This window comes from Pelobates fuscus, chromosome 4, assembly GCF_036172605.1.
Source record: "Pelobates fuscus isolate aPelFus1 chromosome 4, aPelFus1.pri, whole genome shotgun sequence".
Taxonomy (NCBI): domain Eukaryota; kingdom Metazoa; phylum Chordata; class Amphibia; order Anura; family Pelobatidae; genus Pelobates; species Pelobates fuscus.
The window spans coordinates 349,141,399-349,168,929 of NC_086320.1; the positions used below are offsets into that span (position 1 = coordinate 349,141,399).

Below are 27,531 nucleotides of genomic sequence, written 5' to 3' on the forward strand. Positions count from 1 at the left end.
TCCTTTATTGCAAATTCTGTTTAATCTAGAATTGATATATTCTGCACTGTTAATAGCTTGTTAGACCCTTTTATATGTGATTAAAGTTCAATTTGCAGAGGAGGAGATAAAAACCCTTAAAGTAAGTTAACATCTGATGTAATGCAGACTGTGTCAGTCACAGCCAGGGCAGGTGTGGCTAGGGCTGCATAAACAGAATCAAAAGTAATTTAACTCCTAAATGGCAGAGAATTTAGCAGTGAGACTGCAGCGACATTATCTATACACCAAAACCTCTCCAGTAAGCAAATGTTGTTTTGGTGACTATATTGTCCCTTTAAGGACTTGGTTGAGTACCACTGCACTATTGCTGACCCAGTAAGGGAGACAGCAGTAAGTGGAGTGCCAAGTGGAGGTCTCTTGAAATACTCAGTCACACATTAGACTGCATAGTAGCTAGGTTTTTATATTACACTGCACAGTTTAAATTGATAAGCGTAATTGCTAAGGGAGTTATCGAACCATAAAGGCACCACACTTGCAGGAGGTACACGGGGTGGACTTCTGCCTCTTGAAGCTGACCCCTAGTTACACTACCCAGGATTACTCACAAATTGTATGGAACTAATATCTGAATGGCAAAACTGAGGCAAAATACCTGGAAAGATTTTTCAACTCAGCTATAGTGACAACATGGCTCTTTTGTCGCTCAGATTTTAATTCACTACTGATTGGAACATAGTGAATAACCCTGTACTGTCTCTATGAGGAGTGTCTTGAACATGCTAATAAGGATCTCAAGCATGTACACATTGGTGAGTAAGAGCATTTGTATATTAGAATTGCTATGATAATATGTGCTATAGAGAAAATGTATACAGGAAAACATCACTGAGAATGGGAGCAGGTGGCTAGAGTGCCATTTAAGGCTCTGCAGTGCTATCAGCATGGATAAGAGCGGAACCAGAAATTAGCAGGGTTATGTCATGTATCGAGATGTAAGTTACAAATACAAATAAAAGTGCTTGAAACAATATGCATATTATATATATCGAGGATTACAGCTTATAACCCTGCTGTTGGCATACAGGTATAACTTATAGCAATGCCACATGCACTCTACAGCTTTTAACTGCTGCACACCAGCAGCACACACTATTCAATGGATTGCTTGTAGCTCAGTAAAGTCCTTGTCCCCAGCCTGGTGATTTTAGATTACAGGCAAACCTCAGAGAAGCATATGTTTGCTGACAGCTATGCAAGTACTAAGCATATGTACATGATATATGCTACCACTGACAGAAACACAAATAGAAACATTACAGCTAAATGGATCTCTGTATACTACTTTAATCTACATAGGTACATAGGCTGAAAAGAGACATGTGTCCATCAAGTTAAGCCTTCGTCACATTTGTTTTTTGCTGTTTATCCAAAAGAAGGTGAAAAACCCAGAATGGCAGTCAGATTTATCCTTTGATCAAGCAGTTATTACCCTACATTGAAAGATTATATCTTTGAATATTCTGTTTTTGGAAGTATGCATCTAGTTGCTGTGTAAACATCTGTACAGACTCTGATAAAACCACTTCTTTAGGCAGAGAATTCCACATCCTTATTGTTCTTACGGTAAAAAAAAACATTTCCTTTGCCTTAGACTAAATCTTCTTTTTTTCCAGTCTAAACACTTGACCTCGTGAATAGATTTTCACATAATGATTTGTATTGGCCCAGGATATATTTGTATAATGTTATCATATCCCCTCTGAGGTGACGTTTTTCTAAACTAAAGAGGTTTAAATTTGTTAACCTTTCTTCATAGTTAAAATGTTCCATTCCTTTTATTAATTTTGTAGCCCGCCTCTGCACTTATTCTAATGCCATAATATCCTACTTCAGAACAGGTGCCCAAAATTGCACAGCATTTTCAAGATGTGGTCTTACCAGTTATTTATAAAGAGGCAAAATGATATTCTCATCCCGAGAATGAATGCCATTTTTAATGCATGATAATACCTTACTGACCTTAGCCACTGCTGATTGACATTGCATATTGTTGCATAGTTTGTTGTCTACAACAATTCCCAAATCCTTCTCGTGTGTAGTTATCCCTAATTCGCATCCATTTAGGGTATAAGTTGCTTGTGCATTCTTTATGCAAACGTGCATAACTTTGCATTTTTCTACATTAAATTTCATCTGTCATTTGAGTGCCCCCAGTCTATCTAAATCCGTCTAAATTCTACAGTACCACTTGTATATCATTTGATGCTACAATCCTGCAGAAGCCTTCACTAAGCAAAAATTGAATTGCTTAATCTTAAAAGTTATAATTGGAAGAATATCAAACCAAAATAACAGAATCAGTGTGCCCACTTTTTCATAAAGACTTTAAAACCTCAGAATTAATAAACATTCCACAGGCTTAGAGTGATGGGTGTTACAATCTGCAGCATCTCTAGGGGTCACAATGGTAATATGATTATACCATGCACATCATGTTCTAATAATATGCATCCTTTGAATGTGGCACCATTATAACTTTGCTAAATATCTTCTATTGAAAAATTAACATTTTTTGCATACATATGGAAATCCAGAGGGGCCATGTATTTTTAATATTTTTATGATTTGCTCTGCTGAGAAAACAAGTTATTTTCTTGACTTAACAAGTACGAAAAATATTAAAAACAAATGGCCTCTATGGGCTTCCGTACATACACAATCTCTAATAAATAAAAATAGTCCAGAGAGTGAACAATGTTTAAATATAAAAGGAACAATTCAGTTACTTTGGAACAGGGACACTGAAGGAGAAAGAGCTAAACATTAAATGATAAAAGAGAATAGTTAATATAGTACAAGATAGTGAAAGGGAAAATATGACTCAAGCGCAAATAGGCTCATATGAAATGTGTACAAGATAAAGGCATCCTTTGGCTTATCATCCACAGCCACAAATCATAAAGCTGTCTTTACTTATCTCTGTTCTCTGATGCTTGCAGATGCCATACCACAAGGTTACAATTGTAGTCAGCTCGTGGTAGCATCAGTCCAACTAGAGCAATATAATTAGTCAATCATTTCCAAAGTAATCAGATGCAAGCGGGTTTCTTTTTTAGAACTAACTTGGTTTTCCAATTTTAGAAGCACTTTCTGTTCTCAGTAACAAAGGACAAAAAGTGGGTCTGTTCCCTAATGTTCGACTCCAACTAAACTAGAGAAAATAAAACAATTGGAGAACAATCTCCAACTCTGTTAATCACAAAAGGCAACTTCTTCGCAAATTCATCAGTTGTATCTGGGTGACTGTGCTCATTGATTTTGAAACATATAGCGATTCCTAAACTGCCACAAACTTAGTTCAAGAAAAGACTAGCTTTTCCAAGACACCAATAAGAACAACTAAGTATAGAAAACACCAGTTAGTAATTCACACAGGCAGTCAAAAGAAGATGGGATCACGAAAGTCAGATTTACCCGGATTTACATATACGGTACCTGTAGGCACATTATTCTTAGGTGCCCCTGTCTTTCCCACCCCTTAAAAGAAGAGGTTAAAGTGAGTAATGCATTTTTTTGACAATCTTTATTTTCAGTTGTTTTTTAAGCGAGGGTACAGAAGGGAATAAAGAGAGGGCAGTCAGTTCTATGTTAAGGATATGCATTGTCTACAGCATTCGTTCACAAGCCCTGGTCACGTTTCACAATAGCGGTTTGGCATCTCGTGGGTGTTCAGGTTAGGAAGGGCAGATACAATCATAGATATATTGTGCAGCAATCGGTACATTGCTGGTAGTATCTTTTGTAATATATCCCTCTCTCGCTTTTGTGGCTCTGTGGCGCCAGTGATTAGAGGTCGATGGGTCGGGTGTGGGTCCCTGCATTGGTTATGCGTACCGTGGCCCGGGCTGCGACGTGAGAGGTTGTGGGCCGCACAGTGTCTAGGGCATCCCGGGTGTGGGCAGTATGTCACCCCATCTGCGAGGGGTTCCGTCCGATGGTCATCACCAGGTCTGCCCTAGCTGTGGCGTCTGTGTGTGACGATGCGCAGATTATATGGTACGGTCGGTGTCTGGGTGTGGGACTGTCCGGTCTGGTGCGAGTCAGAGGGGAGGGGAAAGAAAAGAGGAGTGGGCGGAGAGGAGAGCGAGAGAGAAAGAGGAAGAGAGAGAGGAAGAGGAAGAAGAAGACTGAGCAAGGGTGGTCGAGGCGGAGGGGAGAGTAATGGGGATGGGCGCGAAGGCCTGGGTATGGGACTTAGGGGATTGTTCTAGCCACCGAGGTGTAAATGAGCCAGGGAGTCCAAGTCTGGTTGCACTTTTCTGACCGGCCCTGGAGGTCTGCAGTCATTGTCTCCATGGCGTGGATTTCTCCCACTCTATCCACCCATTGTTGGAACAGGCTGTCGCCTTCTTCCATAAAGTGGGTATCAGGGACTTCGCGGCTGTCAGCAGATGTCTCGTCAGGGATTTCTTATATGTTTTGAGCGTCATGGTCGTATGATGTAGCAGCATGGGAAGGGGCTGGAGCGGGAGGTCCGGGTCTGATATTTCTCTGATTTTGGAATTCATCATCTCCCAGAAGGAGGCGATTCCTGGACACGCCCACCAGATGTGGAGCATAGTGCCTCTTTCCTGCCCGCACCTCCAGCATGTCTCGTCGTTTTCCGGGGACATGCGATGTGGCACGTCTGGTGTTCTGTACCAGGTCGTCAGCAACTTGTAGCTCATCTCCTGGTACTTTGAGCTAATAGAGCTTTTGTGTGTGAGCAGGAATATTTTGTCCCATTCCTGGGCAGTCAGGATTTCCCCGGTTTCTCATTTTCCCATCTTGCAATGAATTTCGGTGGTGGTCTGTTTTCTCCTTCCATAAGCATCGCGTACAGTGTAGAGATTCCCCATTCCAAATGTCGCCTGTTCGAGCAGAGTTTCTCAAAATGTGTGAGGTCTCGGTGGAATTGTTGTTTGGTCGATGAGGCGGAGTAGTAGGACTTGACCTGCAGGTATCGAAGTCTGTCGAGTGCGGTTGGAGTGGTGTCAGGGAGCAGGTCTGTCAGGTTTTTGAGGGTGCCACTGTCGCACCATTGTCGCATGTAGGTCCAGTCCGTTTGTGCAAATTTTTTTAGGTCCGCCGGTGTCAATCCACCTCCGATGTCCGGGTTACAGGTGAGGGGTGTGAGCGGGCTGGTGTGGGTGGTCAGCTGTTGCAGGTCGCGGAGGGCGCACCATACCTTCAGTGTCGCGTCGATGAGGGGGTTGCCCGTGCGGAGGGCAGTGAGTGGTGTTCCTGTCCTCCACAGTAGTGAGGGTGTTTTTCCACCTGCCTGTGTGATCTCTGCTCGCACCCACAGTTTTTCCGTTGGGCGGGCATGCCAGTCGGCAGCCCTCAGCAAATGGGTTGCTCGGTAGTAGCCTAGGATCGAGGGGAGCCCAGCTCCCCCTTGATGTTTGGGTTGCTCCAGTTGTTGTTTGCTGACCCTTGGTGCCCCTCTCTTCCAAACAAACCTTCAAATTGCCATGGATACAGAGTGAAATAATGCTCGTGGTATGGAGATAGGGATCGTCTGGAATAGGTACAACAGGCGTGGGAGAATATTCATCTTAATCGTGTTTATACGTCCAAACCAGGAAATATATAGGTCCGTACATTTTTGCATATCGGCCTAAAGCGAGGTCAGGATGGGGGCAAAATTCTCCTAGAGATGCGAGAGTTCTTTGGTCAACCAGATGCCGAGGTATTTTAGTTTCGAGCCACACCATCTGAATCTGAATTGGGATCGCAAGTGTTAACTAGGTTCAGAGGGGACCGAGATGTTGATGGCCTCGGACTTTTCTGTGTTGAGTTTCAGGTTCGAGATTTTCCCGAATGTATGGAAGAGACCCAATAAGTTCGGGATGGATATCAGCAGTCTTTCCAGGAAGAAGAGCATGTCATCAGCATATGCCGCAACCCTGTGCTCCGTGTTTCCTATGATGTGCCTCACAATTCCCCCATCCGACCGGACCGCCCCCAGGAACGGTTCCAGGGAGAGGGCAAATAGGAAGGGGGATAGGGGGCAACCCTGCCGCGTTCCTTTCTGTATGGGGAACGGGTCGGAGAGGGCGCAGTTTATTCGAATCTGCACCGTTAGGGACGTGTAGAGAGCGGCTATCCAAGTCCGGATGTTGGGGCCGAATCCCATGTGCTGCAGTGTGGCCGTGAGGTAGGTCCAGTCCAACCGGTCGAAAGCCTTTTCCGCGTCCGTTGAGAGGAGGACCAATCCCTCACCCTGCTTCCTGGCCGAGTGGATGATGTTGAGGGCCCAAATGGTGTTGTCTCGAGCCTCTCTGCCTGGGACGAAACCCACCTGGTCCGGGTGGATCAATTCAGGCAGCACCCTGGCGAGGCGGAGGGCCATGACTTTCGCAAAGAGTTTCAGGTCTGCATTTAGGAGGGAGATGGGGCGATAACTTGCGCAGCACGCTGAGTCCTTCCCCTCCTTCAGCAGGACCATCACCACGGCCCGTAGTGAGTCCATGGGAAACTGCCTCCCGTCTAAAAGTGAGTTCAGGCCAGTCAGTAGGTGCGGTAGCAAGGTGTCTCTAAAGGTGCGCAAGTAGCTCGCAGGGAGGCCATCCGGTCCTGGTTCCTTGTTGGACTTGGACAGCTTTAGCGCTGACGATAGTTCCTCTAGGGATAGGGGTTGTTCCATATCTGCAGCCTTCTCGGGGGTAAGTTTCCGGGTGACATACTTGGTAAGATAGTCTGTTAGTTCGCGTCTGTGTTATGTCGTGGTGCGCGCTGTGTGTTTCGGCCAGGTTGTAGAGGCCGGTGTAGTAGTCCCTGAAAGCCTGCATGATCTCCGCAGGTAGTCTCGTCTCTTTTTGTCCTTGAGTGTTAATTTTGTGGATATGGTTTTGCCTCCGTCTCTGTTGCATGGTCCGGGCTAGTAACCTACCACATTTGTCGGAATACTCATAGAAGTAGCGTTTGGACCTGCGGAACACATTGAGTAGTCTCTGGGAGAGTATGTATCTGAGTTGCCTCCTCGCGCCCGTCAGCTGCAGGTACGTGTCTTCTGTGAGTTCCCGTTTGTGCGTGGTTTCCAGATCGGCTATCTGTTTGGTCAGTTCCAGGACATCTCTGGTGTTTTCTCGTTTGCGCTGCGTGCAGTAGCTGATGTAATGCCCTCGGACAACGCATTTATGTGCTTCCCATACAGCCAGCGGAGACACCTCAGGGGAGGCATTGGTTTCAAAGTATTGGGAGAGCAATCGTGCGGTCAGTCCCGTGGATTCCGTATCCGACAGTACGGTTTAATTTAGTCTCCATTGGCGTAACTTCGGCTTAAAGAGGGGTGACTTGATCTGAGCCGACACGGGTGCATGGTCAGAGTCACCGAGAATCCCTATGTCCGCGGACATGAGCAAGGGGAGGTATTCCTGTGCAACAAAGACGTGGTCTATCCTACTATATTGGTTATGTGGGGCGGAATAGCAGGTGTAGTCTCTCTCATCTGGGTGCGCCGCCCGCCAGCAGTCAACTAGGCTGAGTCTGTTCAATGTTTGTTTGGTCTTGCGTATACAATGGTGCTAGTACCTAGCGACGTATCCGCTTGTGCGTCATGGGGCATGTTCAGGTCCCCTGCCAGTATCAGGAGTCCCTCCCTGAACTTCTCCAGATGAGATAGCGTCCGGGCCAGGAAAGAGTGTTGGCCGCGGTTGGGGCAGTACACATTGGCCAGGGTATACGGTCGGTCTGCTATGGTTCCTTTTAGGAAAAGGAAGCGTCCCAACGGGTCCACCCGGCTGTAGTTGCATTGGAATGTCACTGTCCCCGCGAAAAGGATGGCTACTCCTGAGCGTTTGGAGTCCCAGTGGTTCGCGAAGAACCCCTGAGGGAATCGCCTGTCTTGCAGCGTGGGGGCGGTCCCGTCCCTAAAGTGAGTCTCCTGCAGGAAGGCCACGGACACCCTAAGCGACCACAGCGTCCGCAGGAGCTGTCTACGTTTTTCGGGGATGTTTAGGCTGAGGATCGACCGATTATCGGTTTTACCGATATAATCGGCCGATATTCGGTATTTTCGGCAATATCGGTATCAGCCAATAGGGATACCGATATTGCCGATAATACCTCCCAGGACCGCCAGGCTCATTACAAGTCCGGCGGTCCTGGGGGGGCGAGCAGCAAGCGTTTACTCACCTCCCAGCAGCTCCTCCAGCTCCTCAGTGTAAATCTCGCGAGACCCGCGGCCAGCTCTGACGGCCGCGGGTCTCGCGAGATTTACACTGGGGAGCTGGAGGAGCTGCTGGGAGGTGAGTAAACGCTTGCTGCCCACCCCACTTCCCTCCCCCAGCTAAGCCAATGCCACTGGACCACCAGGGATTAACATATCCCCCCTCCCTGGCAAGGCAACAAGCAGGGAGGGGGGACAACAAAAAATAAATGATAATAATTAAATATATATATTAAAAAAAAAAAATGTACGGTATATAAAAATTTAAAAAACATGTTTTAATAAAAAATGCCCCCTCACACACACTATTATTATACACATACACTACACAAACACACTGTGTATATAATTCAGTGTGTTTTGTATAGTGTGTGTATATATAATGCAGTGTGTTTGTATAGTGTGTGTATATATAATGCACACTACACACACTGTATTATATATACACACACTATACAAACACACTGCATTATATATACACACACACTGCATTATATACACACACACACTGTATTATATACACACTGCATTATATACACACACACTGCACAAACACTGCATTATATACACACACACTATACAAACACACTGCATTATATACACACTATACAAACACACTGCATTATATACACACACTATACAAACACACTGCATTATATAAACACACTGCATTATATACACACACACACACTGCATTATATACACACACACACTATACAAACACACACTGCATTATATACACACACACACTATACAAACAAACTGCATTATATACACACACACTGCATCCACTACACACACATAGCATCCACTACACACACATACACAGCTCCCCTGTCTAAACACACTTCATCCACTACACGTGGCATGTATATTTTGTGCATTTACCTTTAGAAATAGTTTTTTATTTTCCAAAATGGTAAATGTACAGAATATCGGCAAATTATATCGGCTATCGGCCTGAAAGTTCACAGAATATCGGTATCGGTATCGGCTCTAAAAAATCAATATCGGTCGATCCCTAGTTTAGGCCCCTGGTGTTATTGGACCAGAGCTTGAGTGGAGCTGGTTGGAATCCCTGTGCCATCGCTGCGGTGCGTGCGTGAGGGGGGGTGGGCAATGAGGGGGGGTGGGCAATGGGGGGGGAGGGAGGGGTAAAGGGAGTGGGAAGAGAAGTATAAGGGGGAAAGAGCAGAAGGCAGCGGGGGAACGTAGGGAGAGGTATTAGTCAGTCAGGTGAGGTCAGTCAGTGGTTGTTGGTTCTGTCGTGGGGGGGTAGAGGGGCAGGGGACGTCAGGTGTGAATAGGCAACAATGACCCGAGATCGGTCTGTTGCTCTAGGGTATGGATAACCCGATCTGATATACAGGAAGGGGCTGCTGCGTGGGGTCGTGAGGACCGGCGAGAGTTTAGTATAATTAGGGGTCGTGAGCCTACTGCCTGTATCCGGCTCAACTAAGGTAGCTCAGGGGAGCGCACAGGCAGATAGTGCAAGTGCGTTACTGAGGCAAAGTACATACCCCCAAAGTCATCTCTGCAGCTGAGTCCAGGGCATCAATGCCGGGCAGGGCGGAAGTCCAAGTCCGGAGGGCATATCCCACTCAGGTTGGGAGCGTGTGGCCCCCGGGCGGGCGTGGGCTGGTTGTGTGGGGCTTCATTCTTCAGGACCGTCTGGTCCTCCTCCCTTCTGGGGCCGACCCCCCCTGTTACCTGGTGAATGCGTCCTGGCGGGGTCTGCAGTTAGCTGCGGTGGATCCATCAGGATCCAATTGGGTATTGCAACCGCCGGTAGGTCCAGGGCTCATAGGAACCCGGGTACATCATTCGGCCACCGTAGTGTGCGCCAGGTGATATCTCTCCTAGCCTGTAGGCTGAAAGGGTCTACCCACTTGTACGGTATCCTTCTCTCCTGAAGCATGCTGGTAAGTAGTCTCAACGCTCGGCGGGCTTCCAGCGTCAGAGGGGAGAGGTCATGGTAAAGTGACACCTGGGCATCCATGTAGGTGATGGCCTGAGGCCTGGCTGCTTTCATGATGGTATCCTTCAGGGTGAATGAGAGAAGGCAGCAAATAACGCCCCTGGGGTGCCCGTCATTTCTGGGGGGTCGGAGAGCCCTATGGGCCCTTTCGATGTTTTATGTGGTGGGGGCTTCCCTCCCTAGTACCTGCGTGAAAAGCCGTGAGAGGATGGCTGTCAGGTCTTCTCCAGCTCGTTCGGGCAGGCCTCTAACGCTGATGTTATTTCAGCGGCCGCGGTTGTCCAGGTCCTCAACCTGCCTCCTCAGGTCTAAGAGGACAGAGCCTTGCCGGGATGTGGCGTTGTCTGCGGCTTGGGAGTGTTGGGAGGCCTGCATGCATTCTGCCTCCAGTTCCGTGACACGCTGCTCCAGGGTGGTAAGATCCCTCCGCACTTCCTGAATCTCTTCCCTTATGACGGATCTCAGCTCTTGCACCAGTGCTGTCTTATCTGCCTTAGTTATCATATTAGAGGCTATTGCAGCCAGCTCTGCCGAGATTTGCGTCAGTGAGTCTGGGCGCACCGATCCCGACATGGAATCAGCAGTGCTGCTGGCGCCCGGTGAGTCCGGCACCATCTTGTCTGATTGCTGCGTGAATCCGAGGCCGTCGGGAGTAGATAAGAATTCATCCATGGGACCCGCTTTGGTGAAGCAGTTCCCAAGGGTCCAGGGGTCATCTGGCGCCTGGTTTTCCCCATCTTTGGCAGCAGGAGGGCTAGTTATTAGGGGTGGCAGAGCCTCGTGGATGTGCGGCTTACTCCATGTCCGGTCGGCCACGCCCCCAGTAATGCATTTATTAACTGGATATTCCAGGCACAGAAGCATGTATACAAATCTGACTACAGCATATGTATATATATATATTTATATGTATATATATATATTATATGTATATATATATATTTATACTTAATGTAATGTGTTGAGTTTAAAGATGTGAATTTAGGGAGTGTTATACGTGGTTATAGAAGGAGAGTTAAGATTACATAGGGGTTAATGTCAGAGTAAGATTACAAAGGGTGTTTAGAGGATTAAAAGCTTGAAAAGGGATATAGTTGTGTTACAAGAGGTGTTTACAATTATTGGGTTTAGTTGGGTTAAATGTATTATTGGGATACAGTGAGGGAAAAAAGTATTTGATCCTCTGCTGATTTTGAACATTTGCCCACTGACAAAGAAATGATCAGTCTATAATTTTAATTGTAGGTGTATTTTAACAGTAAGAGACAGAATAAAGAAAAAAAAATCCAGAAAAACGTATGTAAAAATAAATAAATTGATTTGCATGTCAATGAGTGAAATAAGTATTTGACCCCTTTGACTTAGTATTTGGTGGCAAAACCATTGTTGGCAATTACAGAGGTCAGACGTTTCTTGTAGTTGGCCATCAGGTTTTTGCAGATTCTCTCCAAGTCATTAATGTTTCGAGGCTGACGTTTGGCAACTCGAACCTTCAGCTCCCTTTATAGATTTTCTATGGGATTAAGGTCTGGAGACTGGCTAGGCCACTCTAGGACCTTAATGTGCTTCTTCTTAAGCCACTCCTTTGTTGCCTTGGCTGTGTGTTTTGGGGAATACCCATCTGACCAAAACACTTTCACCCAGTTCTCCTCTGAATCATTCAGATGTTCACTGACAAACCACAGACTGGCCTGTACATGTGCTTTCTTGAGCAGGGGGACCTTGCGGGTGCTGCAGGATTTCCGTCCTTCACAGCATAGTGTGTTACCAATTGTTTTCTTGGTGACTATTGTCCCAGCTGCCTTGAGATCATTAACAAGATCCTCCCGTGTATTTCTGGGCTGATTCCTCACAGTTCTCATGATCACTGAAACTCCACGAGGTAAGATCTTGCATGGAGCACCAGACCAAGGAATACTGTTATTTTGTGTTTCTTCCATTTGCGAATAATTGCTCCAACTGTTGTCACCTTCTCACCAAGCTGCTTGGCGATGGTCTTGTATGCCATTCCAGCCTTGTGTAGGTCTACAGTCTTGTCTCTTCGGTCTTGGCCATGGTGGAGAGTTTGGAATCTGATTGATTGCTTCTGTAGACAGGTGTCGTTTATACAGGTACCGAGCTGATATTAGGAGCACTCCCTTTAAGAGAAATCTTGCTGATTGATAGGGGATCAAATACTTATTTCACTCATTGACATCAAATCAATTTATAACTTTTTTGACATGCATTTTTTTTAATTTTTTGTTTTGTTATTCTGTCTCTCACTGTTAAAATACAACTACCATTCAAATTATAGACTGATCATTTCTTTGTCAGTGGGCAAACGTTAAAAATCAGCAGGGTATCAAATACTTTTTCCCTCACTGTAAATTACATGTTTCATTTTTAATAGGAGTTAAATTTAGGATTAAAGGTTTGTTTACGTTTTGTAAGGGGTTACATTTAGGGTTAGGGAAAGGGGTTGTTTAGGGTTAGCGCTGTATCTAGCGTGAGGCTGACAAGGCATTTGTCTTGGGAGGCACTTTCAGAGGCGGCAAAAAAGCAGCCCCCAATCGCCCTGGCAGATGCCTTGCCAGCCTTTTGTCCCTGGGGGCCGAGAGATGGCCGGCTGGCCACTTTAGGGCCCCCCCGAAGCTGATGTTGTAGGTGGGCTTCAAGGGGGCACTCTCCCATGAGATCTTTCTGCTCAGTTCCTTCGCAGGCACCGCAGTGATGCCGGAGCCGGAATATGACATCACTAAGAGGCGCGCAAGGGGGCTTTAATTTTTTCTTTTTTAATTGTGAGTGTGTTAGTGTGTGTCTGTTAGTGAGTGTGTGCCTCTTAGTGGGTGTGTTAGTGTGTGCCTCTTAGTGAGTGTTAGTGTGTCGGTTAGTGAGAGAGTGTGTGTGTTAGCGAGTGTGTGTCTGTCACTGAGCATGTATATTTGTTTGTCAGTGAGTATGTGTTTGTCAGTGAGAGTGTATGCATGTTTGTGTACTGAGTGTGTGTGTATGCGTGTCTGTCAGTGTATATACGCGTGTTTCAGCGTGTCAGTGTGTGTATGCGTATCTGTCATTAACAGTGTGTGTCTGTCAGTAAATGCGTATGTCTGTTAGTGTGTGTCTGTCAGCTAGTGTATGTGTGTCTGTCAGTCAATGTGTGTGTCTGACACTAAGTGTATATGTGTCTGTCAGTGAGTGTTGTATATGTGTTTGTCAGTGTGTATCTGTCAGTGAGTATATGTGTGTCCCAGTGTGTGTGCGTGCGTCTGAGTGAGTGTGTGTCTGTCAGTGAGTGTGTATGCATTTCTGTCAGTGAGTGTGCATGTTAGTTTTGTTAGTGACTATGTATGTGTCTGTCGGTGAATGCGTGTCTATCAGTTAGTGTTTATGTGTGTCTGTCGGTGAATGTGATTGTGTGTGTAACTGTGAGGTAGTGTAACTGTGAATTAGTTCATGTGTATGTCTGTGAATGTGTATGTTTCAGTGAACGTTGTGTTGGTTAAACAGTGCGTGTGACAATGACTGTGTATCTGTAAGTGAGTGTATGTCAGTGCATGCTTCTGTGAGGACGTGTGTCTGTCAGGAAGAGAAATTTGGAAGGGTGGAGGTGCCCGAGTTTTGTTATGCCTAGGGCAGCACAAAACCAGAATACACCACTGTTTAGGGTACAGGCATGTGGAGTCTGATGGGTTATCTGCAAAGTCGCATCCTCCTATAATTGATAGTAGAGGTGCAGGAGCTGGTATACAGTGTGCATCACTCAGTGCTGTCTCCGCTCCTCTTTCATGGTATTTCCTGTGTGAGATGCTGTTAGTGGGCAGATGGGAAATAATCCCTTCTACTTCCTGTACAGACTTACACACAGACCCTGTAGGAGCTAGGACAGTGTTGAGTAGTTTATCCTGGATAACTGTTTCTGCAGCTCTGCTATCAAGCATAGGAAGCTGACTGTACTACAGATGACACAAGCCAAGGCTGCTGGTACTAATCTCCCGTCAACAGCCCACCTAAACTTCAAAAGGGCGCATTATAAGTGGCAGGTGCCTATTCTGCCTGATGGGAAATCTGTCTGTGATGTGAGCTCTTGCTCCATCTCATTAGAGTAATACAATCGCTCTCTATTACCCCATGCACGCCCATTGCTAAAAATGAATGTAGATCCCAAGCTCCCCATATTAAACAGCAAGCTGGTGCAATGCATAGTAGATATACACACAGGTGAATAAGTAGTTCACATACCTGTGCTTTAATATTTCAAATTTCTTTTCCCAGGCTTTGTTAACTCTCTCTAGCTCTCTCCGAAGCCTAAAATGTAAAAAATACTTAATAACACACTTGTAATCACATAATAAAATGCTTTAGGTAGGTTGAGGATTTCAATGTACAAGTTGTTTGGGACAAGGCAAAGGTAAAGGGGACAATAAGAGGATCAATGCTATAGAGTCAGCCATTGGAACATTTGTCAGGAAGGTAATGAGGATGTTGGGGTGCTTCAAACAATGTATGTAATAACTGTACCGTTCAATGCTCTTTTCCTGATCTTCATTCATGAATGTAAGTTTTTTAATCTGAGTGAGCAGCTGTTCTTTATCTGCACTGAGATTCTGAAATGGATAATTTTAATAAAAATGTTAGCGATTAACTCACAGTTTATTTATTACACATTGTATTGTTTCCTTTAGTTAAAAAAAAAAAAACAAGACAGTATTTAGTAGTTAAAAAATGCTTTGCATGCTACCAAAGACTCTGGACCGTGCACAGAATTGAACCTATAGAGAGTAACAGGAAGATGAATGCCTATTTAGGGATATCAAGCCTCCCTTTTGTGATAAAGGGTCATGTAGCGGACTGGACATGTGCAAGCTACTTTTTATCCCATAAATTGGCTGTCCAGATCTTCCCCCTGTTATTTCATGTATTGTGCCCCAGTTATTTTGTGTGGTTCTTTTTTGGCCGTTCGGGAGACTTAATACGAACGGAATACATTTGTCTCCTGAACAAGGACCACCCCTGTACCCCATTAGAACGTTAACACCAACCACTTAAGTGTGAAACTGCAAGGGAAACAATTAATGAGTGCTTCTCCTGGGTGGACACCATTTCGTATAACCGAACACGTGGCTGGGAGAATGGCGGCCATCTTGTCTTCCAAACAAGGGCAGCGGTACTTGGTCGTCGAGTGCCTGCAACTATTTTCGGCTTGGCACTCTCGCAAACACCAGTAAACTGTCGACCGCTGCCCGTCCTTGTTCCCGACCACCTCCACGAATGGCGTTTGGGAGATATAAAGTACTGAACAGGGAGAGCATTCGTATCGTGAACAAGAGATTCCCTTGTATGTTTTTCGCACAGTAACCTCACGAACAGAGACAGGCAAGGGCACCTATTCTCCTGGAACTATTTTGGGCTACCACATCGTGTCTGGTTGGTCAAATCTTCCACACGATGCCGTTCCCGTTCTACCGAACCGTTCTGAGTGATTCTTGGTTATGTTGTTCACTCAGATCGGGGCTATCAGGGAATGTACTTTTTGTGGGGTTCCTATGTATGGTTGGGAGATTTATGGTGTGCGGGGGATTTGGGGGATTTTTTGTACCTGAGAGATAATTAAATTGGAGGAGCACAAGGGATCCTGGGATTGAAACCCTTGCATTTTCTGCCTGTGAGACCCCTTGCGTGGGAGATGGCATAAAAGCTGTGTATGTGTGAATAAAATTGAGTAAAACCCCCAGAGCTGAGTGTCGTCCAGTTGCAGGGGATGTGGAAGGAGATTCTTAGATTACTTTGCTGTGCCTGACTGTTCCATTTGATTGTTTTACTTGTTCCTGAGTATATTTTGGAGTAACCAGCGGAGGAGAGTCCCTGTTAGGACTAGGGCTCCGCTACAGGTCAGTTCAGACTTTTCTGATTATTAGGGATCACTGGGAATCACATGGTTTTCCTGTGTTATTTCACCGCTATCCTTAGGCAGCATCATTTAAATGTTTAAAGAGACACTAAAAGCAGCAAAAGAACTTTAGCTTTAGCATGACCCTGCATTCTAACTTTCCAATTCTCTGCCATTTAGGAGTTAAAGGAACATTATAATGTTAGGAATACAACTCTGTATTGCTAATACTATAGTGTTTCTCTGCCATGGTCTCCCCGCGCCCTTTTTTTCACTTACCTGATTTCAGTGCGTGGGCTCCTCCTCCAACAACATCACAGCGATCCGGGAACCTAATATTCATACCCGGCAAGTGCTGCATGTGCGCACTAGGGCCTCCCCATTGGAAAGCATTAAATCAATGCTATCCTGTGGGATTTTTTTAAGGCGCAAGACGTCCTCATGCACGTCCATGTAGATGCAGGAAATGTCTCTAGTGGATTCTCTAAAACTGCAATGTTTTACATTGCAGGGTTAAAGGAGCAGGGGCACTGCACCAGACTGCTTCAGTGAGATGAAGTGGCCTGGGTGCCAATAGTGTCCCCTTAAATCACTTATTATATACATCCCTAATCACATCTCCACTGGCTGTGATTTGCACAGTCTCCCTACAAACTTGCTGTAAAGAGAGATCTGATGTTTACATTTTCTTTATTGCACAGTCACTTTAATTTATAATATCTTATATCCTACTCTGTTAAGAGTCTGAAAGAGCCTGCATGAGCCTCCTGTGTGTGATTAAAGTCAAATCAACAGCAGGACATAAACACAATGTGCTGTAAGATCTAAATTAAAAAAAACATTTTTTGTCATGTAGGTTGTGTGAGTCACAGCCAGAGGAGGTGTGGTTGCGCTGCATAAACAGAAAGAAAATTGATTCAACTACTAAATGGCAGAGAATGGAGCAGTGAGACTGCAGGGGCAGGATCGATACATAGGTACTGCATCATTAAACTAAATTTGTTTGGTGCCGACATTATCCCTTAACCTCCCTATCCCCCCACCCCCCAAAGGCTTCAGTTGAGGTGGAATCTTGCCATTAAAGGACCACTCTAGTGCCAGGAAAACATACTTGTTTTCCTGGCACTAGAGTGCCCTGAGGGTGCCCCCACCCTCAGGGTCCCCCTCCTGCCCGGCTCTGGAAAGGGGAAAAGGGGAGATCTCTGCCTCCGATCCTCCTATGTTCCGCCCCGTCGGCTGAATGCGCACGCTCGGCAAGAGCTGCGTGCGCATTCAGGCGGTCGCATAGGAAAGCATTTACAATGCTTTCCTATGGACGCTTGCGTGCTCTCACTGTGATTTTCACAGTGAGAATCACGCAAGCGCCTCTAGCGGCTGTCAATGAGACAGCCACTAGAGGATTTGGGGGAAGGCTTAACCCATTAAGTTTCTCTGAAACTGCTATGTTTATAAAAAAAATGGGTTAACCCTAGCTGGACCTGGCACCCAGACCACTTCATTAAGCTGAAGTGGTCTGGGTGCCTAGAGTGGTCCTTTAATTATTCACATTCTTGGCAGGTATTAATGATATAGGCAGCCCTTAAACATGTTTTTTGGGGGTATTTATTGAAGAGAAATGAAGAAAAAAAAAAGGATAAATAAATAAAAGTCTCAATTTAGATAATCAACCATTAGCACAATATGGGACTTGAAGGGCCCAGTGAAAAATCATTTCAGTCATGATGAGACACAGACACGGGTCTCAATAACATATATCACACTTTAGAAGCTATGCTGGTTGTTATATTGAAAAGGTATGACTCATATGAATTCAAGCAACAAGACTGGTTGCCTATCCAGCTTATGAATATTTATCTTACAGATAAAACAGACTGAACAGGTAAGGGGGGTTAAGAAGAAAATAGGAGAGGTGGATCTCGTAATAACATCAGCCATACTCACATATCAACCGATCTTGGACTGTAGATGCTAGTGTGGATGCAGTCAGAAAATTGTTAGGGACTGTCAAGAATTGTCTAAAAAACAGCAGAAAAATCAGCAGGCTCTATAGTGGTCAGCCATTGAGCCCAGATTGCAGTGTATGTGTGGATGCAGCCGGATGAGCTAAAGATAAGCTCCTCCATTGCCCTGAGGTCCTTTATTTTAGAAAACAAAAGTTTTATAGATGGTGGATTCGGTTTACGCCAGAATAATGGGATCAAGTGTTTGGCCATGTTCTGCATGGAGACATAAAGGCTTGAAACTTGTCAAGTATCTCACAAGGCAGGGAGGTTTTGCATAGTAAGCAGTGAGTTGGTGGTAGTGGAATTGCAGCATGAAAGTTGGTGTGTGCCCTCCAATGAATGTATCCAATGGGGTGTAGCCTACTGACCTAAGGATATGGCGAATCTGGGAAATTCTTTGCAAGAGCATCGTGTCAAATACTGTAGGTGCTGTTCCTGGGGGAAAGACGGGATTGTATACAAATGGGGTCAAAGGTGAGGGAAAGGAAGATAGACTCAAAGGTTCAACCACGGAGTGCCTGATAGCTAGAGTTGCCCTGATTAGTGGGTGGGTAGATGCCAATTGTTTACTGGGTTCCTTAAACAGGAAAACTATGACCTGGGCACTCTTCACCCCCTTCCAATGAGAATCCACTCCACTCTTAACCACCCTCAAAAAGTGGCAGGCGTGGAAATATAATTTAAGGTCCAGTTCTGCATTAATTAAAGATATTTTTTATGAAATTGTGACTGCAGGCTAGAGAAGAATGTGTTAGGAATTGTGGTTGGTTAAAAAAAATGTCTGGTCTTCAATTTCACAGATTTCCATAGGAGAAATCATTTTTGATTGCTGGACATTTGTATTACTTGTTAGGGTGTTTTAATTGATGTCTGTGAATTGTAAAACTTTTATGAACAAAATGAAATCAGTCAGCTGACAGTTAAAGACACAGCTACACATTGACTTGATTTAGAAAGAAATGCTGTACCGCCACATCAGCTTTCGGAGCTTTAGGAATTAGTTGTTGTTTTTGCATTTTTTTCAATTGTTCAGTTTCAAGGAGCAGCAGTTGTCTTTGTTTTTGTAAGTCTTCTTGGACTTTATTTCCATGTTCACGTAGTCGGGCTTCATGTTCTTGTTGTATACGAGTTTGCTGGTAAAAACAAAAGCATATTGTAAAAAAGTGAATAATTAGCAAAACAAAAATGCAATGGCAGACATATATAATGCAAGATCATAAATTGTACTTGAATCCCCACTATTTAATTGATTTTGCTGTAGTTTGTACATTGTACTAATCAACAGGGTCTTTAATATGCTCACATATTAACATATCCACCTTGCCACATAGTTTACATGCATCTCTTATAAAGAGATTGATGGAACCATCTATCGTCATAGCAGTGGCAGATCCAGAGCCTGATCTCGGGAGGGGCACTTGTAGATTATATAAAGAAATAATCCAGGCACAATAACCACTACAGCTCAGTGTAGTAGTTATGGCGCCCATAGTGTAAGTAGTCAAACCATTTAAGAACAGTTTGCCAACTTACCTGGGGTCTGCTGGGATATAGGGCATAGGAGCAGTGGTATGTGTTAAGGGTGAAGTGTGTGTGAAAGGTGCAGTGTGTGTGTGTGTGAGCGGTGAAGTGTGTGTGCGAGTGCGTGAGGGCGGCAGTGTATGTCAGGGTTGCAGTGTGTGTGTTAGGGGACAGTGTATGTGTGGGGCAGTGTCTGTGTGTGTGTGTGTGTGAGTTGCAGTGTGTGTATGGGGGGCAGTGTGTGTATGGGGGGCAGTGTGTATAGTGTGTGTGTATGTGGGCAGTGTGTGTATGGGGGGCAGTGTGTGTATGGGGGGCAGTGTGTGTATGGGGGGGCAGTGTGTGTATGGAGGGGCAGTGTGTGTATGGGGGGCAGTGTTTGTATGGGGGGGGGAAAGGAGGGTAGGGAGGCTTTTAATTTTTTTTATTTAATAAAATAAATATTCTATGTCTCCCCTCCCTTCTTACCTTTATTGAGGAAGAGGGGGGACATTTCTTAGTCCCTGGTGGTCCCAGTGGGAATCCCTGGTGGTCCAGTGATTACAGTGAACTCTAGCCCGCGCTCCAGGGCTAGAGTTCACTCTTGCGAGATTTGGAGCGTTGCCGTGGTAACCGCGGCAACGCTCCATGCTCGCGAGAGGAGGACCCGGAGGAGCTGCAGGTAAGAGCTCCCGGGTCCTCTCTCCCTCCCCTGCCGGCTGTCAGCACGGTGCCTGCGGACCGGGGAGGGAGATCTCTGATCTCCGCAGGCACATTGCAGGGCTGGCGCTTGGACAATGCCAGCCCTGCATTAGCCGGCAGGGGGGAATCTCGGGGGGAGGGGGTTACAATTGCCCCGTTGCCCCCCCCTGGATCATAGGACGCCATTTTAGTGCCCAGGCCCCATATCTGTCCAAATCCCTCTGCAGCAAAGCAATATCCTGCTCACATTTTATTACTTTACAAAGTTTTGTGTCATCTGCAAACACTGATACATGGCTTTCAATGCCTGTTTGAAGATCATTTATAAATATGTTAAATAGAAGTGGTCCCAAAACAGAACCCTGAGGGACACCACTTACCACTTTAGTCCAGCCTGAAAATGTACCATTAATTACAACTTGTTGTACTCTATCCCTAAGCCAATGTTCTACCCAAGAACAAGAATATTCATCTAGACCAATTTCTTTTAGTTTGAAGACTAACCTATTGTGAGGAACCGTATCAAATGCCTTGGCAAAATCCAAGTAGATCACATCCACTGCAACACCCTGATCTATACTTCTACTTACTTCTTTGTAGAATGCAATTAGGTTAGTTTGACATGACCTATGTTTCATAAAACCATGCTGATTATTGCTAATAACAAAGTTCTTCCCAATAAATTCCTGAATATTATCCCTTAATAGCCATTCAAATATTTTCCCAGTTACAGAAGTTAAGCTCACAGGTCTATAATTTCCAGGCAAGGATTTTGAACCCTTTTTAAATATAGGAACAACATCTGCCTTCCTCCAAACCTCCGGTACAACACCTGAAACAAAAGAATCTTGAAAAATTAAATACAGAGGTTCACTTATTTCCCCACTTAGCTCCTCAAGTACTCGTGGGTGAATACCGTCAGGCCCCGGAGCTTTATTTACATTCATTTTCTTTAATAGCGGTAGCACCTTGTCTCGAGTTATCCAATCACAAGTTATCTGCAAGATTGCTGTTGCCAGCATTATGACTATGGGAGATGAAGTTAACAACATCTGGAGTGCCAAAAATTGCCTACCCCTTCTCTATGTCAATCATTATATAAATTGACCTGAAATAAGTTACATTTCAGTATTGGTAGAAATTACCAAAATCAATCAAGCTCAACCTATCACATGATTCTGTTTCTGCAGTTTTTTCAAAAGAAAATGAAACCCAACTTTAAGTAATTTTCTCATACGTTGCTGAGATAAAAACATTGTTACTCCATAGATGTTAATAATGTCCACATATCATCTATAACTATATCCTATCCTAAAAAAAAAACCATTCAAACCTTTTTGAAAGAAACACTACAGGCACCATAATCACGGAATGAGGTGGTTATAGTGCCTGGCGTCCACAGTCGCAGCTCCAAATCCCATCTCACTTACTAAACAAGAATTCTCACCCCTTCTCTCCCCTCTCTCTCTCAACCGCACTTGAACAATAAGTTTCCTACCCATCATTCCTTCTCCCTGGCTACTGAAAAAGTGGTGACTGCACTTCTCCTTTCCTCTTGTGCCACTACTTGTCCGCTTAAGCCCATCCCATCTCGCCTTACCAGATATATATGCCCATGTCTTAACACATCTTCAACTACACTCTTTCTTCTGGCATTGTCTCTGCTCCCCTTAAGCATGCTAATGTTGTACCTCTCCTAAAAAAGCCATCTCTTGACCTGTCTTCCCATTCCAACTCTTGTCCCATATGCTTGCTCCCTTTTTCCTAGAAAGACTTGTGTTTACCCGTTTGGTTTGCTTCCTCAATTCCAACTCTCTTCTCAACCCTCTTCAATCTGACTTCCGCCCCTCCACTCTACTGAGACCGATCTGACTAAAGTTACAAATTATCTAATTGCGGCTAAATCCAAAAGGTCCCTACTCTATACTAATTCTTCTTGACTTCTCTGCAAGTGCAATTCGGTTTGGTCCGAATGGAAATTCGGATGAATTTCGGAAATTCGGATGCTTCTGAATGTCCAAAGTGCCACATTTCCAAAGTGTCAAAGTGCCGAATTTTGGAAGTGCTGAACCGAATTGCCAAATTTCCGAAGTGCAGAACCGAATTGCCAAATTTCCGAAGTGCTTCAGGCTTCTGAAAAGTGGCAAAACGGGTAGGGGTAGGATTGGGGTAGGGGCTGGGGTAGGGTTAGGAGTAGTGTTAGGGTCAACAGGCGGGGGTCAAGTCCTGGGGAAAAAAGTGTGGGAACTCACCCAAGATCCACACCCCCCCACCAAAAAAAATACACTCGTATGCATATATAAACATGTGCACACACACACACTGACAGGTAAACACAGACACACACATACTCAGACACTCACACAGTGGTGTATTTTAATTTTGTGCTGCCCTAGGCATGACTAAACCTGAGCACTCCCCTAATCTAAATTTACCACCCCTTCCTGTCAAGGGTGCACCTCTTCCTGATTAAGAACCCACCCCTTCCTCTTTAGACTCCACCTTTTTCTGCTCCTTTTAAAGAAATACTATAGTGCCAGGAAAACAAAGTTGTTTTCCTAGCGCTATGATTCCCTATAGTGCCCCTATGGGTATAGGGTACCCCTATGGGTATTTAGCAGATGCTGGATGTCCTCATGCACAGCGTGAGGACATCCAGCACAGTTAGGCGACTTTTGGTCACCTAATTACCTGAAAGTCCCTCTACTGGCTGTCTAGTAGACAGCCACTAGAGGTGGAGTTACCCCTCAAGGTAATTGTTGCAGTTTCCGAGAAACTGCAATAATTACACTTGCAGGTTTAAGGGGACTGGGACACTGCACCCAGACCACCTCAATGAGCTGAAATTGTCTGGGTGCCTATAGTGTCCTTTCAAGCACACTCTCTGACAGACACACACGCATCCACTGACACACACTGGCAGATACACACTGACAGTAACACACACACTCAATGACAAACACACAGACGTCACTGATTTGACACACACATTCACTGACACATTCATTCATTGACAAAGACACACACAAACACACTGACAGACACACACACACTAATTGACAAACAGACTCTTACTGATTTGACAGACATTCACAAACATACACATGCATACACTAACAGAAACACATACACACAAACATACACATGCATACACTAACAGAAACACATACACGTACATAAGCTAACAGACATAAATACACTCATACACACACACATACACTAACAGACATACCTACACACACACATACACTAACACACATACATACACACACGAACACACACACTAACAGACATACATACACACACACATACACAAACAGATATTTATACAAATTATTAATATTACTAGAATTAACATTTCCCACCCGCCCAGCCTCCCTACCTTTTGGAAAAGCTGGCATGGATGGGTCCACTGGGGTCCAGTGGGGCTGAAGTGTTCTCCCAGCTCTGCTCCCTCACGGGCTGTCTACTGATGCCAGAAGCCGGAATATGACGTCATATTCCGGCTCCCGGCATCAGCAAACGGCGTGTGAGGGAGCAGAGCTGGGAGAACATAGCTCCCTCACCGCGTCTGATAGGTAGTCAGGCGCCCACCGGGGGGGGGGGGGGCACGAGGTGGCCCCTCCATTACAGGGGGAACACGGGGGGCATTTGGGGGCGGCATTTTTTGCATTTTGTGAAAAAAGTGCTGGAACGTTGTTCCCACGCGTTCCTGCAGGACTCGAGCCCTGGGGTTAGGGTTAGGCCGAATTGCTGAAGTCCCGAATTTCGGAATGCCAAACCAAACCAAACCATGCCCATGCACATTCCTACCGATCCTGTCCTCCTTCTCCAAACTTTTCAATCCCTTGGTCTCTGTGACACTGTCATCTCGTGGTTCTTCTCCTATCTCACCCAATGTTCATTCAGTGTCTCCTTTTCCAATGACATCTCCTTCTCTCATCCTGTCTCGGTTGGAGTCCCCCAAGGCTCTGTTCTTGGTCCCCTTTTTTTCTCTTTTCATACTGCCTCTCTTGGAAAACGCATTCATTCATTTGGATTCCGCTACTACCGGTACACAAATGACATGCAGATATATCTCTTCTTCCCTGATCTCTCCCCTGCTGTTCTACAATGTGTCACTGCTTGCCTTTCTTCCATCTCTAACGGGATGTCCTCCTGGTTTCTGAAACTCAACTCTCTCTAAAACTGAGCTTCCTATTTTTCCTCCTAGCAATACTGACCCTTCTCTCTCGCTCTCCAGGCTGGTTGATGGTATCTGCATCAGCCTGTCTATGCAAGGTCGATGTCTTAGTGTGATCTTTGATTCTGGCCTCATCTTTGTGACTCATGTCCAGTCTGTAGCTAAAATCTGTCAATTTCACCCCAGAAACATTGCCCATGTCCACCCTTAATCAACACGCCTCGGGAAGCTTGTTCATGTTCTAGTAATTTCTTGCATCGATTACTGTAATTTCCTACTAACCAGTTTCCTCAGTACTGTCTTGCTACAACAGTTTGCCATGAATGCTGCCGCCAGGCATATCTTTCTCTCTTGCTGCTCCTCTCACACCTCGCCCCTCTGTCGATTCTCACACAGGCTTCCTGTGTCAATTCAAAATACTTACCCTTAACTATAAAGCTCTAACCAACTCTAGCCCCTGTTATAATTCTTCACTGATCCATAGTTATGCACCTTCTCTGTGTTTCTGCTCTGCCAGTGACCTTCTCCTGTACACTGCTCACACCCTTGCTGTTAATTTGCGCTAAAAAGCCCCCATCAGGCTCTCCCCTTGTCTTCAATCATTTAAGAAGTCCCTCACAATCCATATTTTCAGAAAAGCTTATAGCCTCCCAGAGTAACTTCTATCTTACAAACATGTCTCTCGCTCTCTCCTAAAGGGCCACACTCCACTCTTACTTCCCACCTTGTTTGTTTGCTGTCCCCTTGATGCCCTATCATGTTTTTATACCTCACCTCCTCAAGTCTGTAAGCTTGTTTGAGCAGGGTCCTAATCAACCTACTGTTCCTGTAACATTTTGTAATTGTCTAATTTACTGTTAAATCTCACCCTCTTATAATACCGTACAGCGCTGTGAATAATAATAATAATAATAATATAATACTCACTGCTTAGATTCATCGTTTCTGGCATCTTTCAGCCTGATCTCCAATGATAAAATGATGGAGGCAGAGCTATGCTCCACATCATACCATACCAAGGGTAGTGGGCCTTGATAGGCTGAGAGTGTCAGCTGAGTGCTCTCAGCCAATCATTGCCTCAATTCCTGTTATGAGCTGGTATAGTGCGAGAAGGAAGCATAACTCCTCCACCATATTATCATTGAAGGCCGGGCAGTAGCTTGCTGAGAGCCTAGAATCCCTACTAAATGGCGAGTAAACCCATAGATTCCAGGAATCAACCTATCAGGGCAGATAATTCCTCATTGTTTATATACTGTAAAACACCCTTTCCTGTGCTGGAGATGAAAAGGATTGTTTTTTTAATTAATACAAACTTTTCTATGTTATACATCAAGTGATAAAAGAGACAGATTTTGTTTTTATGGGGACATAAGCAAAGTGATTTTATGGTTTATAAGGGACCCATTGCTACCTCAAGTGATGTGAATGATTACAGAAAGACTGAGAAATGCAATAAAAATGCTTATATTTGTTTACACAAAGTAAATTTGAGTCATAGAAAGTAGAGATGTCCCGAATAGTTCGCTGGCGAATAGTTCCTGGCGAACATAGCTTGTTCGCCTTCGCCACGGATGGCGAACATATGCGATGTTCGGTCCGCCCCCTATTCGTCATCATTGAGTAAACTTTGACCCTGTACCTCACAGTCAGCAGACACATTCCAGCCAATCAGCAGCAGACCCTCCCTCCCAGACCCTCCCACCTCCTGGACAGCATCCATTTTAGATTCATTCGGAAGCTGCATTCTTTTTTTTTATTTTTATTTTTTAGACAGAAGTGTGTTATATTTGAGCATGCTAGGCGGAACGTGCGTATATCATGGCTAGTTGCACTGAAGGTATGAGTATATAGCAGTACATTGTTGTGAAAGATGGCTGTCATGTTTAGGGTGTAGCTTGCACGTTATCAACTGTGTATTTATATCAGCAGCTCCATCACTAGTTATAAATCAAGTGTGAGTCGCCCCATGAGATGAGACTAGTGAATAACATGAACGGTTAAGGTAAAGGCATGTAAGGAACTACGACAATAAACTCTTTAGGAGGTGAAATAATGACATGTTTAAACGCTTGCTACTTTACGATTAGTTAATGTGCAGAGAGCAGTTCATGTGATCAAAGGCATGGTGTGGAGGATCGGCTATAGTGGGACATGCTTGGCAAGCTGCTGTTTACTGCTTGTGCTCATCAGATCCCTTCTGGGCGCCAGGTGCAGACCCTGGGAGTCCCTGATACCTGGAACAACAAAGGCAAGTCTCTGGCTGAGTGCCGGGTTCACGGCTTGAGGTGGTGGAAGCTTGTTTTGTCGGGTGGTCGGATCAGTCCCGGTGGTGCTTCATGTCCGGTGCGGGATTGTGGTGGCTTAAGGTGGAGGCGAGTGCTTGACGTGGGGCAGGCTCTGCATTTCTGTTTGTGCCTCAGGTCCCGTCTTCGACGCCTTTTGCGTTGGTGGATTTTAATGGGGACTGCTTCGCTTAGCTGTGGTGGAGCTTGTTAGGGCTGTGGTGGAGCTTGTTGGGGCTTCCTGCTTGTTATTTGCTTCCAAAATTGATTAAAGAGTCTGTCCAGCTTAGACTCAATATCCTGCCATGCTTTGCTGGTACCAGGAGGACACGCGGCTGCCGCCATATTGGGAGAGTCGCAGATGAGTATGTCAGCCTGGGCAGCTGTGCTCTGTGCGTCCATTAGCCTCTCAGGGGTGGACCGGGATAACCCCCACCGGTCCGAGGGGGGATGGGGGGGGGGGTAACGGAGCTCCTGATGGGAAGTAGCTGCTCCTGGGCATCCCAGGAAGCTGCATTCTTAGTGAGAGGAGGGACAGTGTAGCTGCTGCTGATATAATAGGGAAATCGATAGCTAGGCTAGTGTATTCAGTGTCCACTACAGTCCTGATCTCTGCTGTAAGGACAGCACCCCAAAAAGCCCTTTTTAGGGCTAGAACATCAGTCTGCTTTTTTCCCCCCTGTGTAATCTAATTGCAGTTGCCTGCCTGCCAGCGTGTGTGTCAGGCTCACAGCGTATACTGTGCCCACTTGCCCAGTGCCACCACTCATATCTGGTGTCACAATAGCTTGCATTTAAAAAAAAACTAAAAACT

The 27,531-nt window shown here is 45.2% G+C and overlaps 1 protein-coding gene across 1 annotated transcript in view; it reads right to left on the minus strand.

The window, feature by feature from the left end:
- C4H10orf67 (chromosome 4 C10orf67 homolog) overlaps nucleotides 1–27,531 on the minus strand; it is a 115,927-nt gene that overhangs the window by 25,676 nt on the left and 62,720 nt on the right. Inside the window, exons 10-12 of the mRNA XM_063450790.1 lie at nucleotides 19,016–19,180; nucleotides 14,676–14,761; nucleotides 14,397–14,462 (exon numbers count right to left, since the gene is read on the minus strand). Of these exons, the coding sequence (XP_063306860.1) occupies nucleotides 14,397–14,462; nucleotides 14,676–14,761; nucleotides 19,016–19,180 (317 nt within the window). The remainder of the gene's footprint in view (nucleotides 1–14,396; nucleotides 14,463–14,675; nucleotides 14,762–19,015; nucleotides 19,181–27,531) is intronic.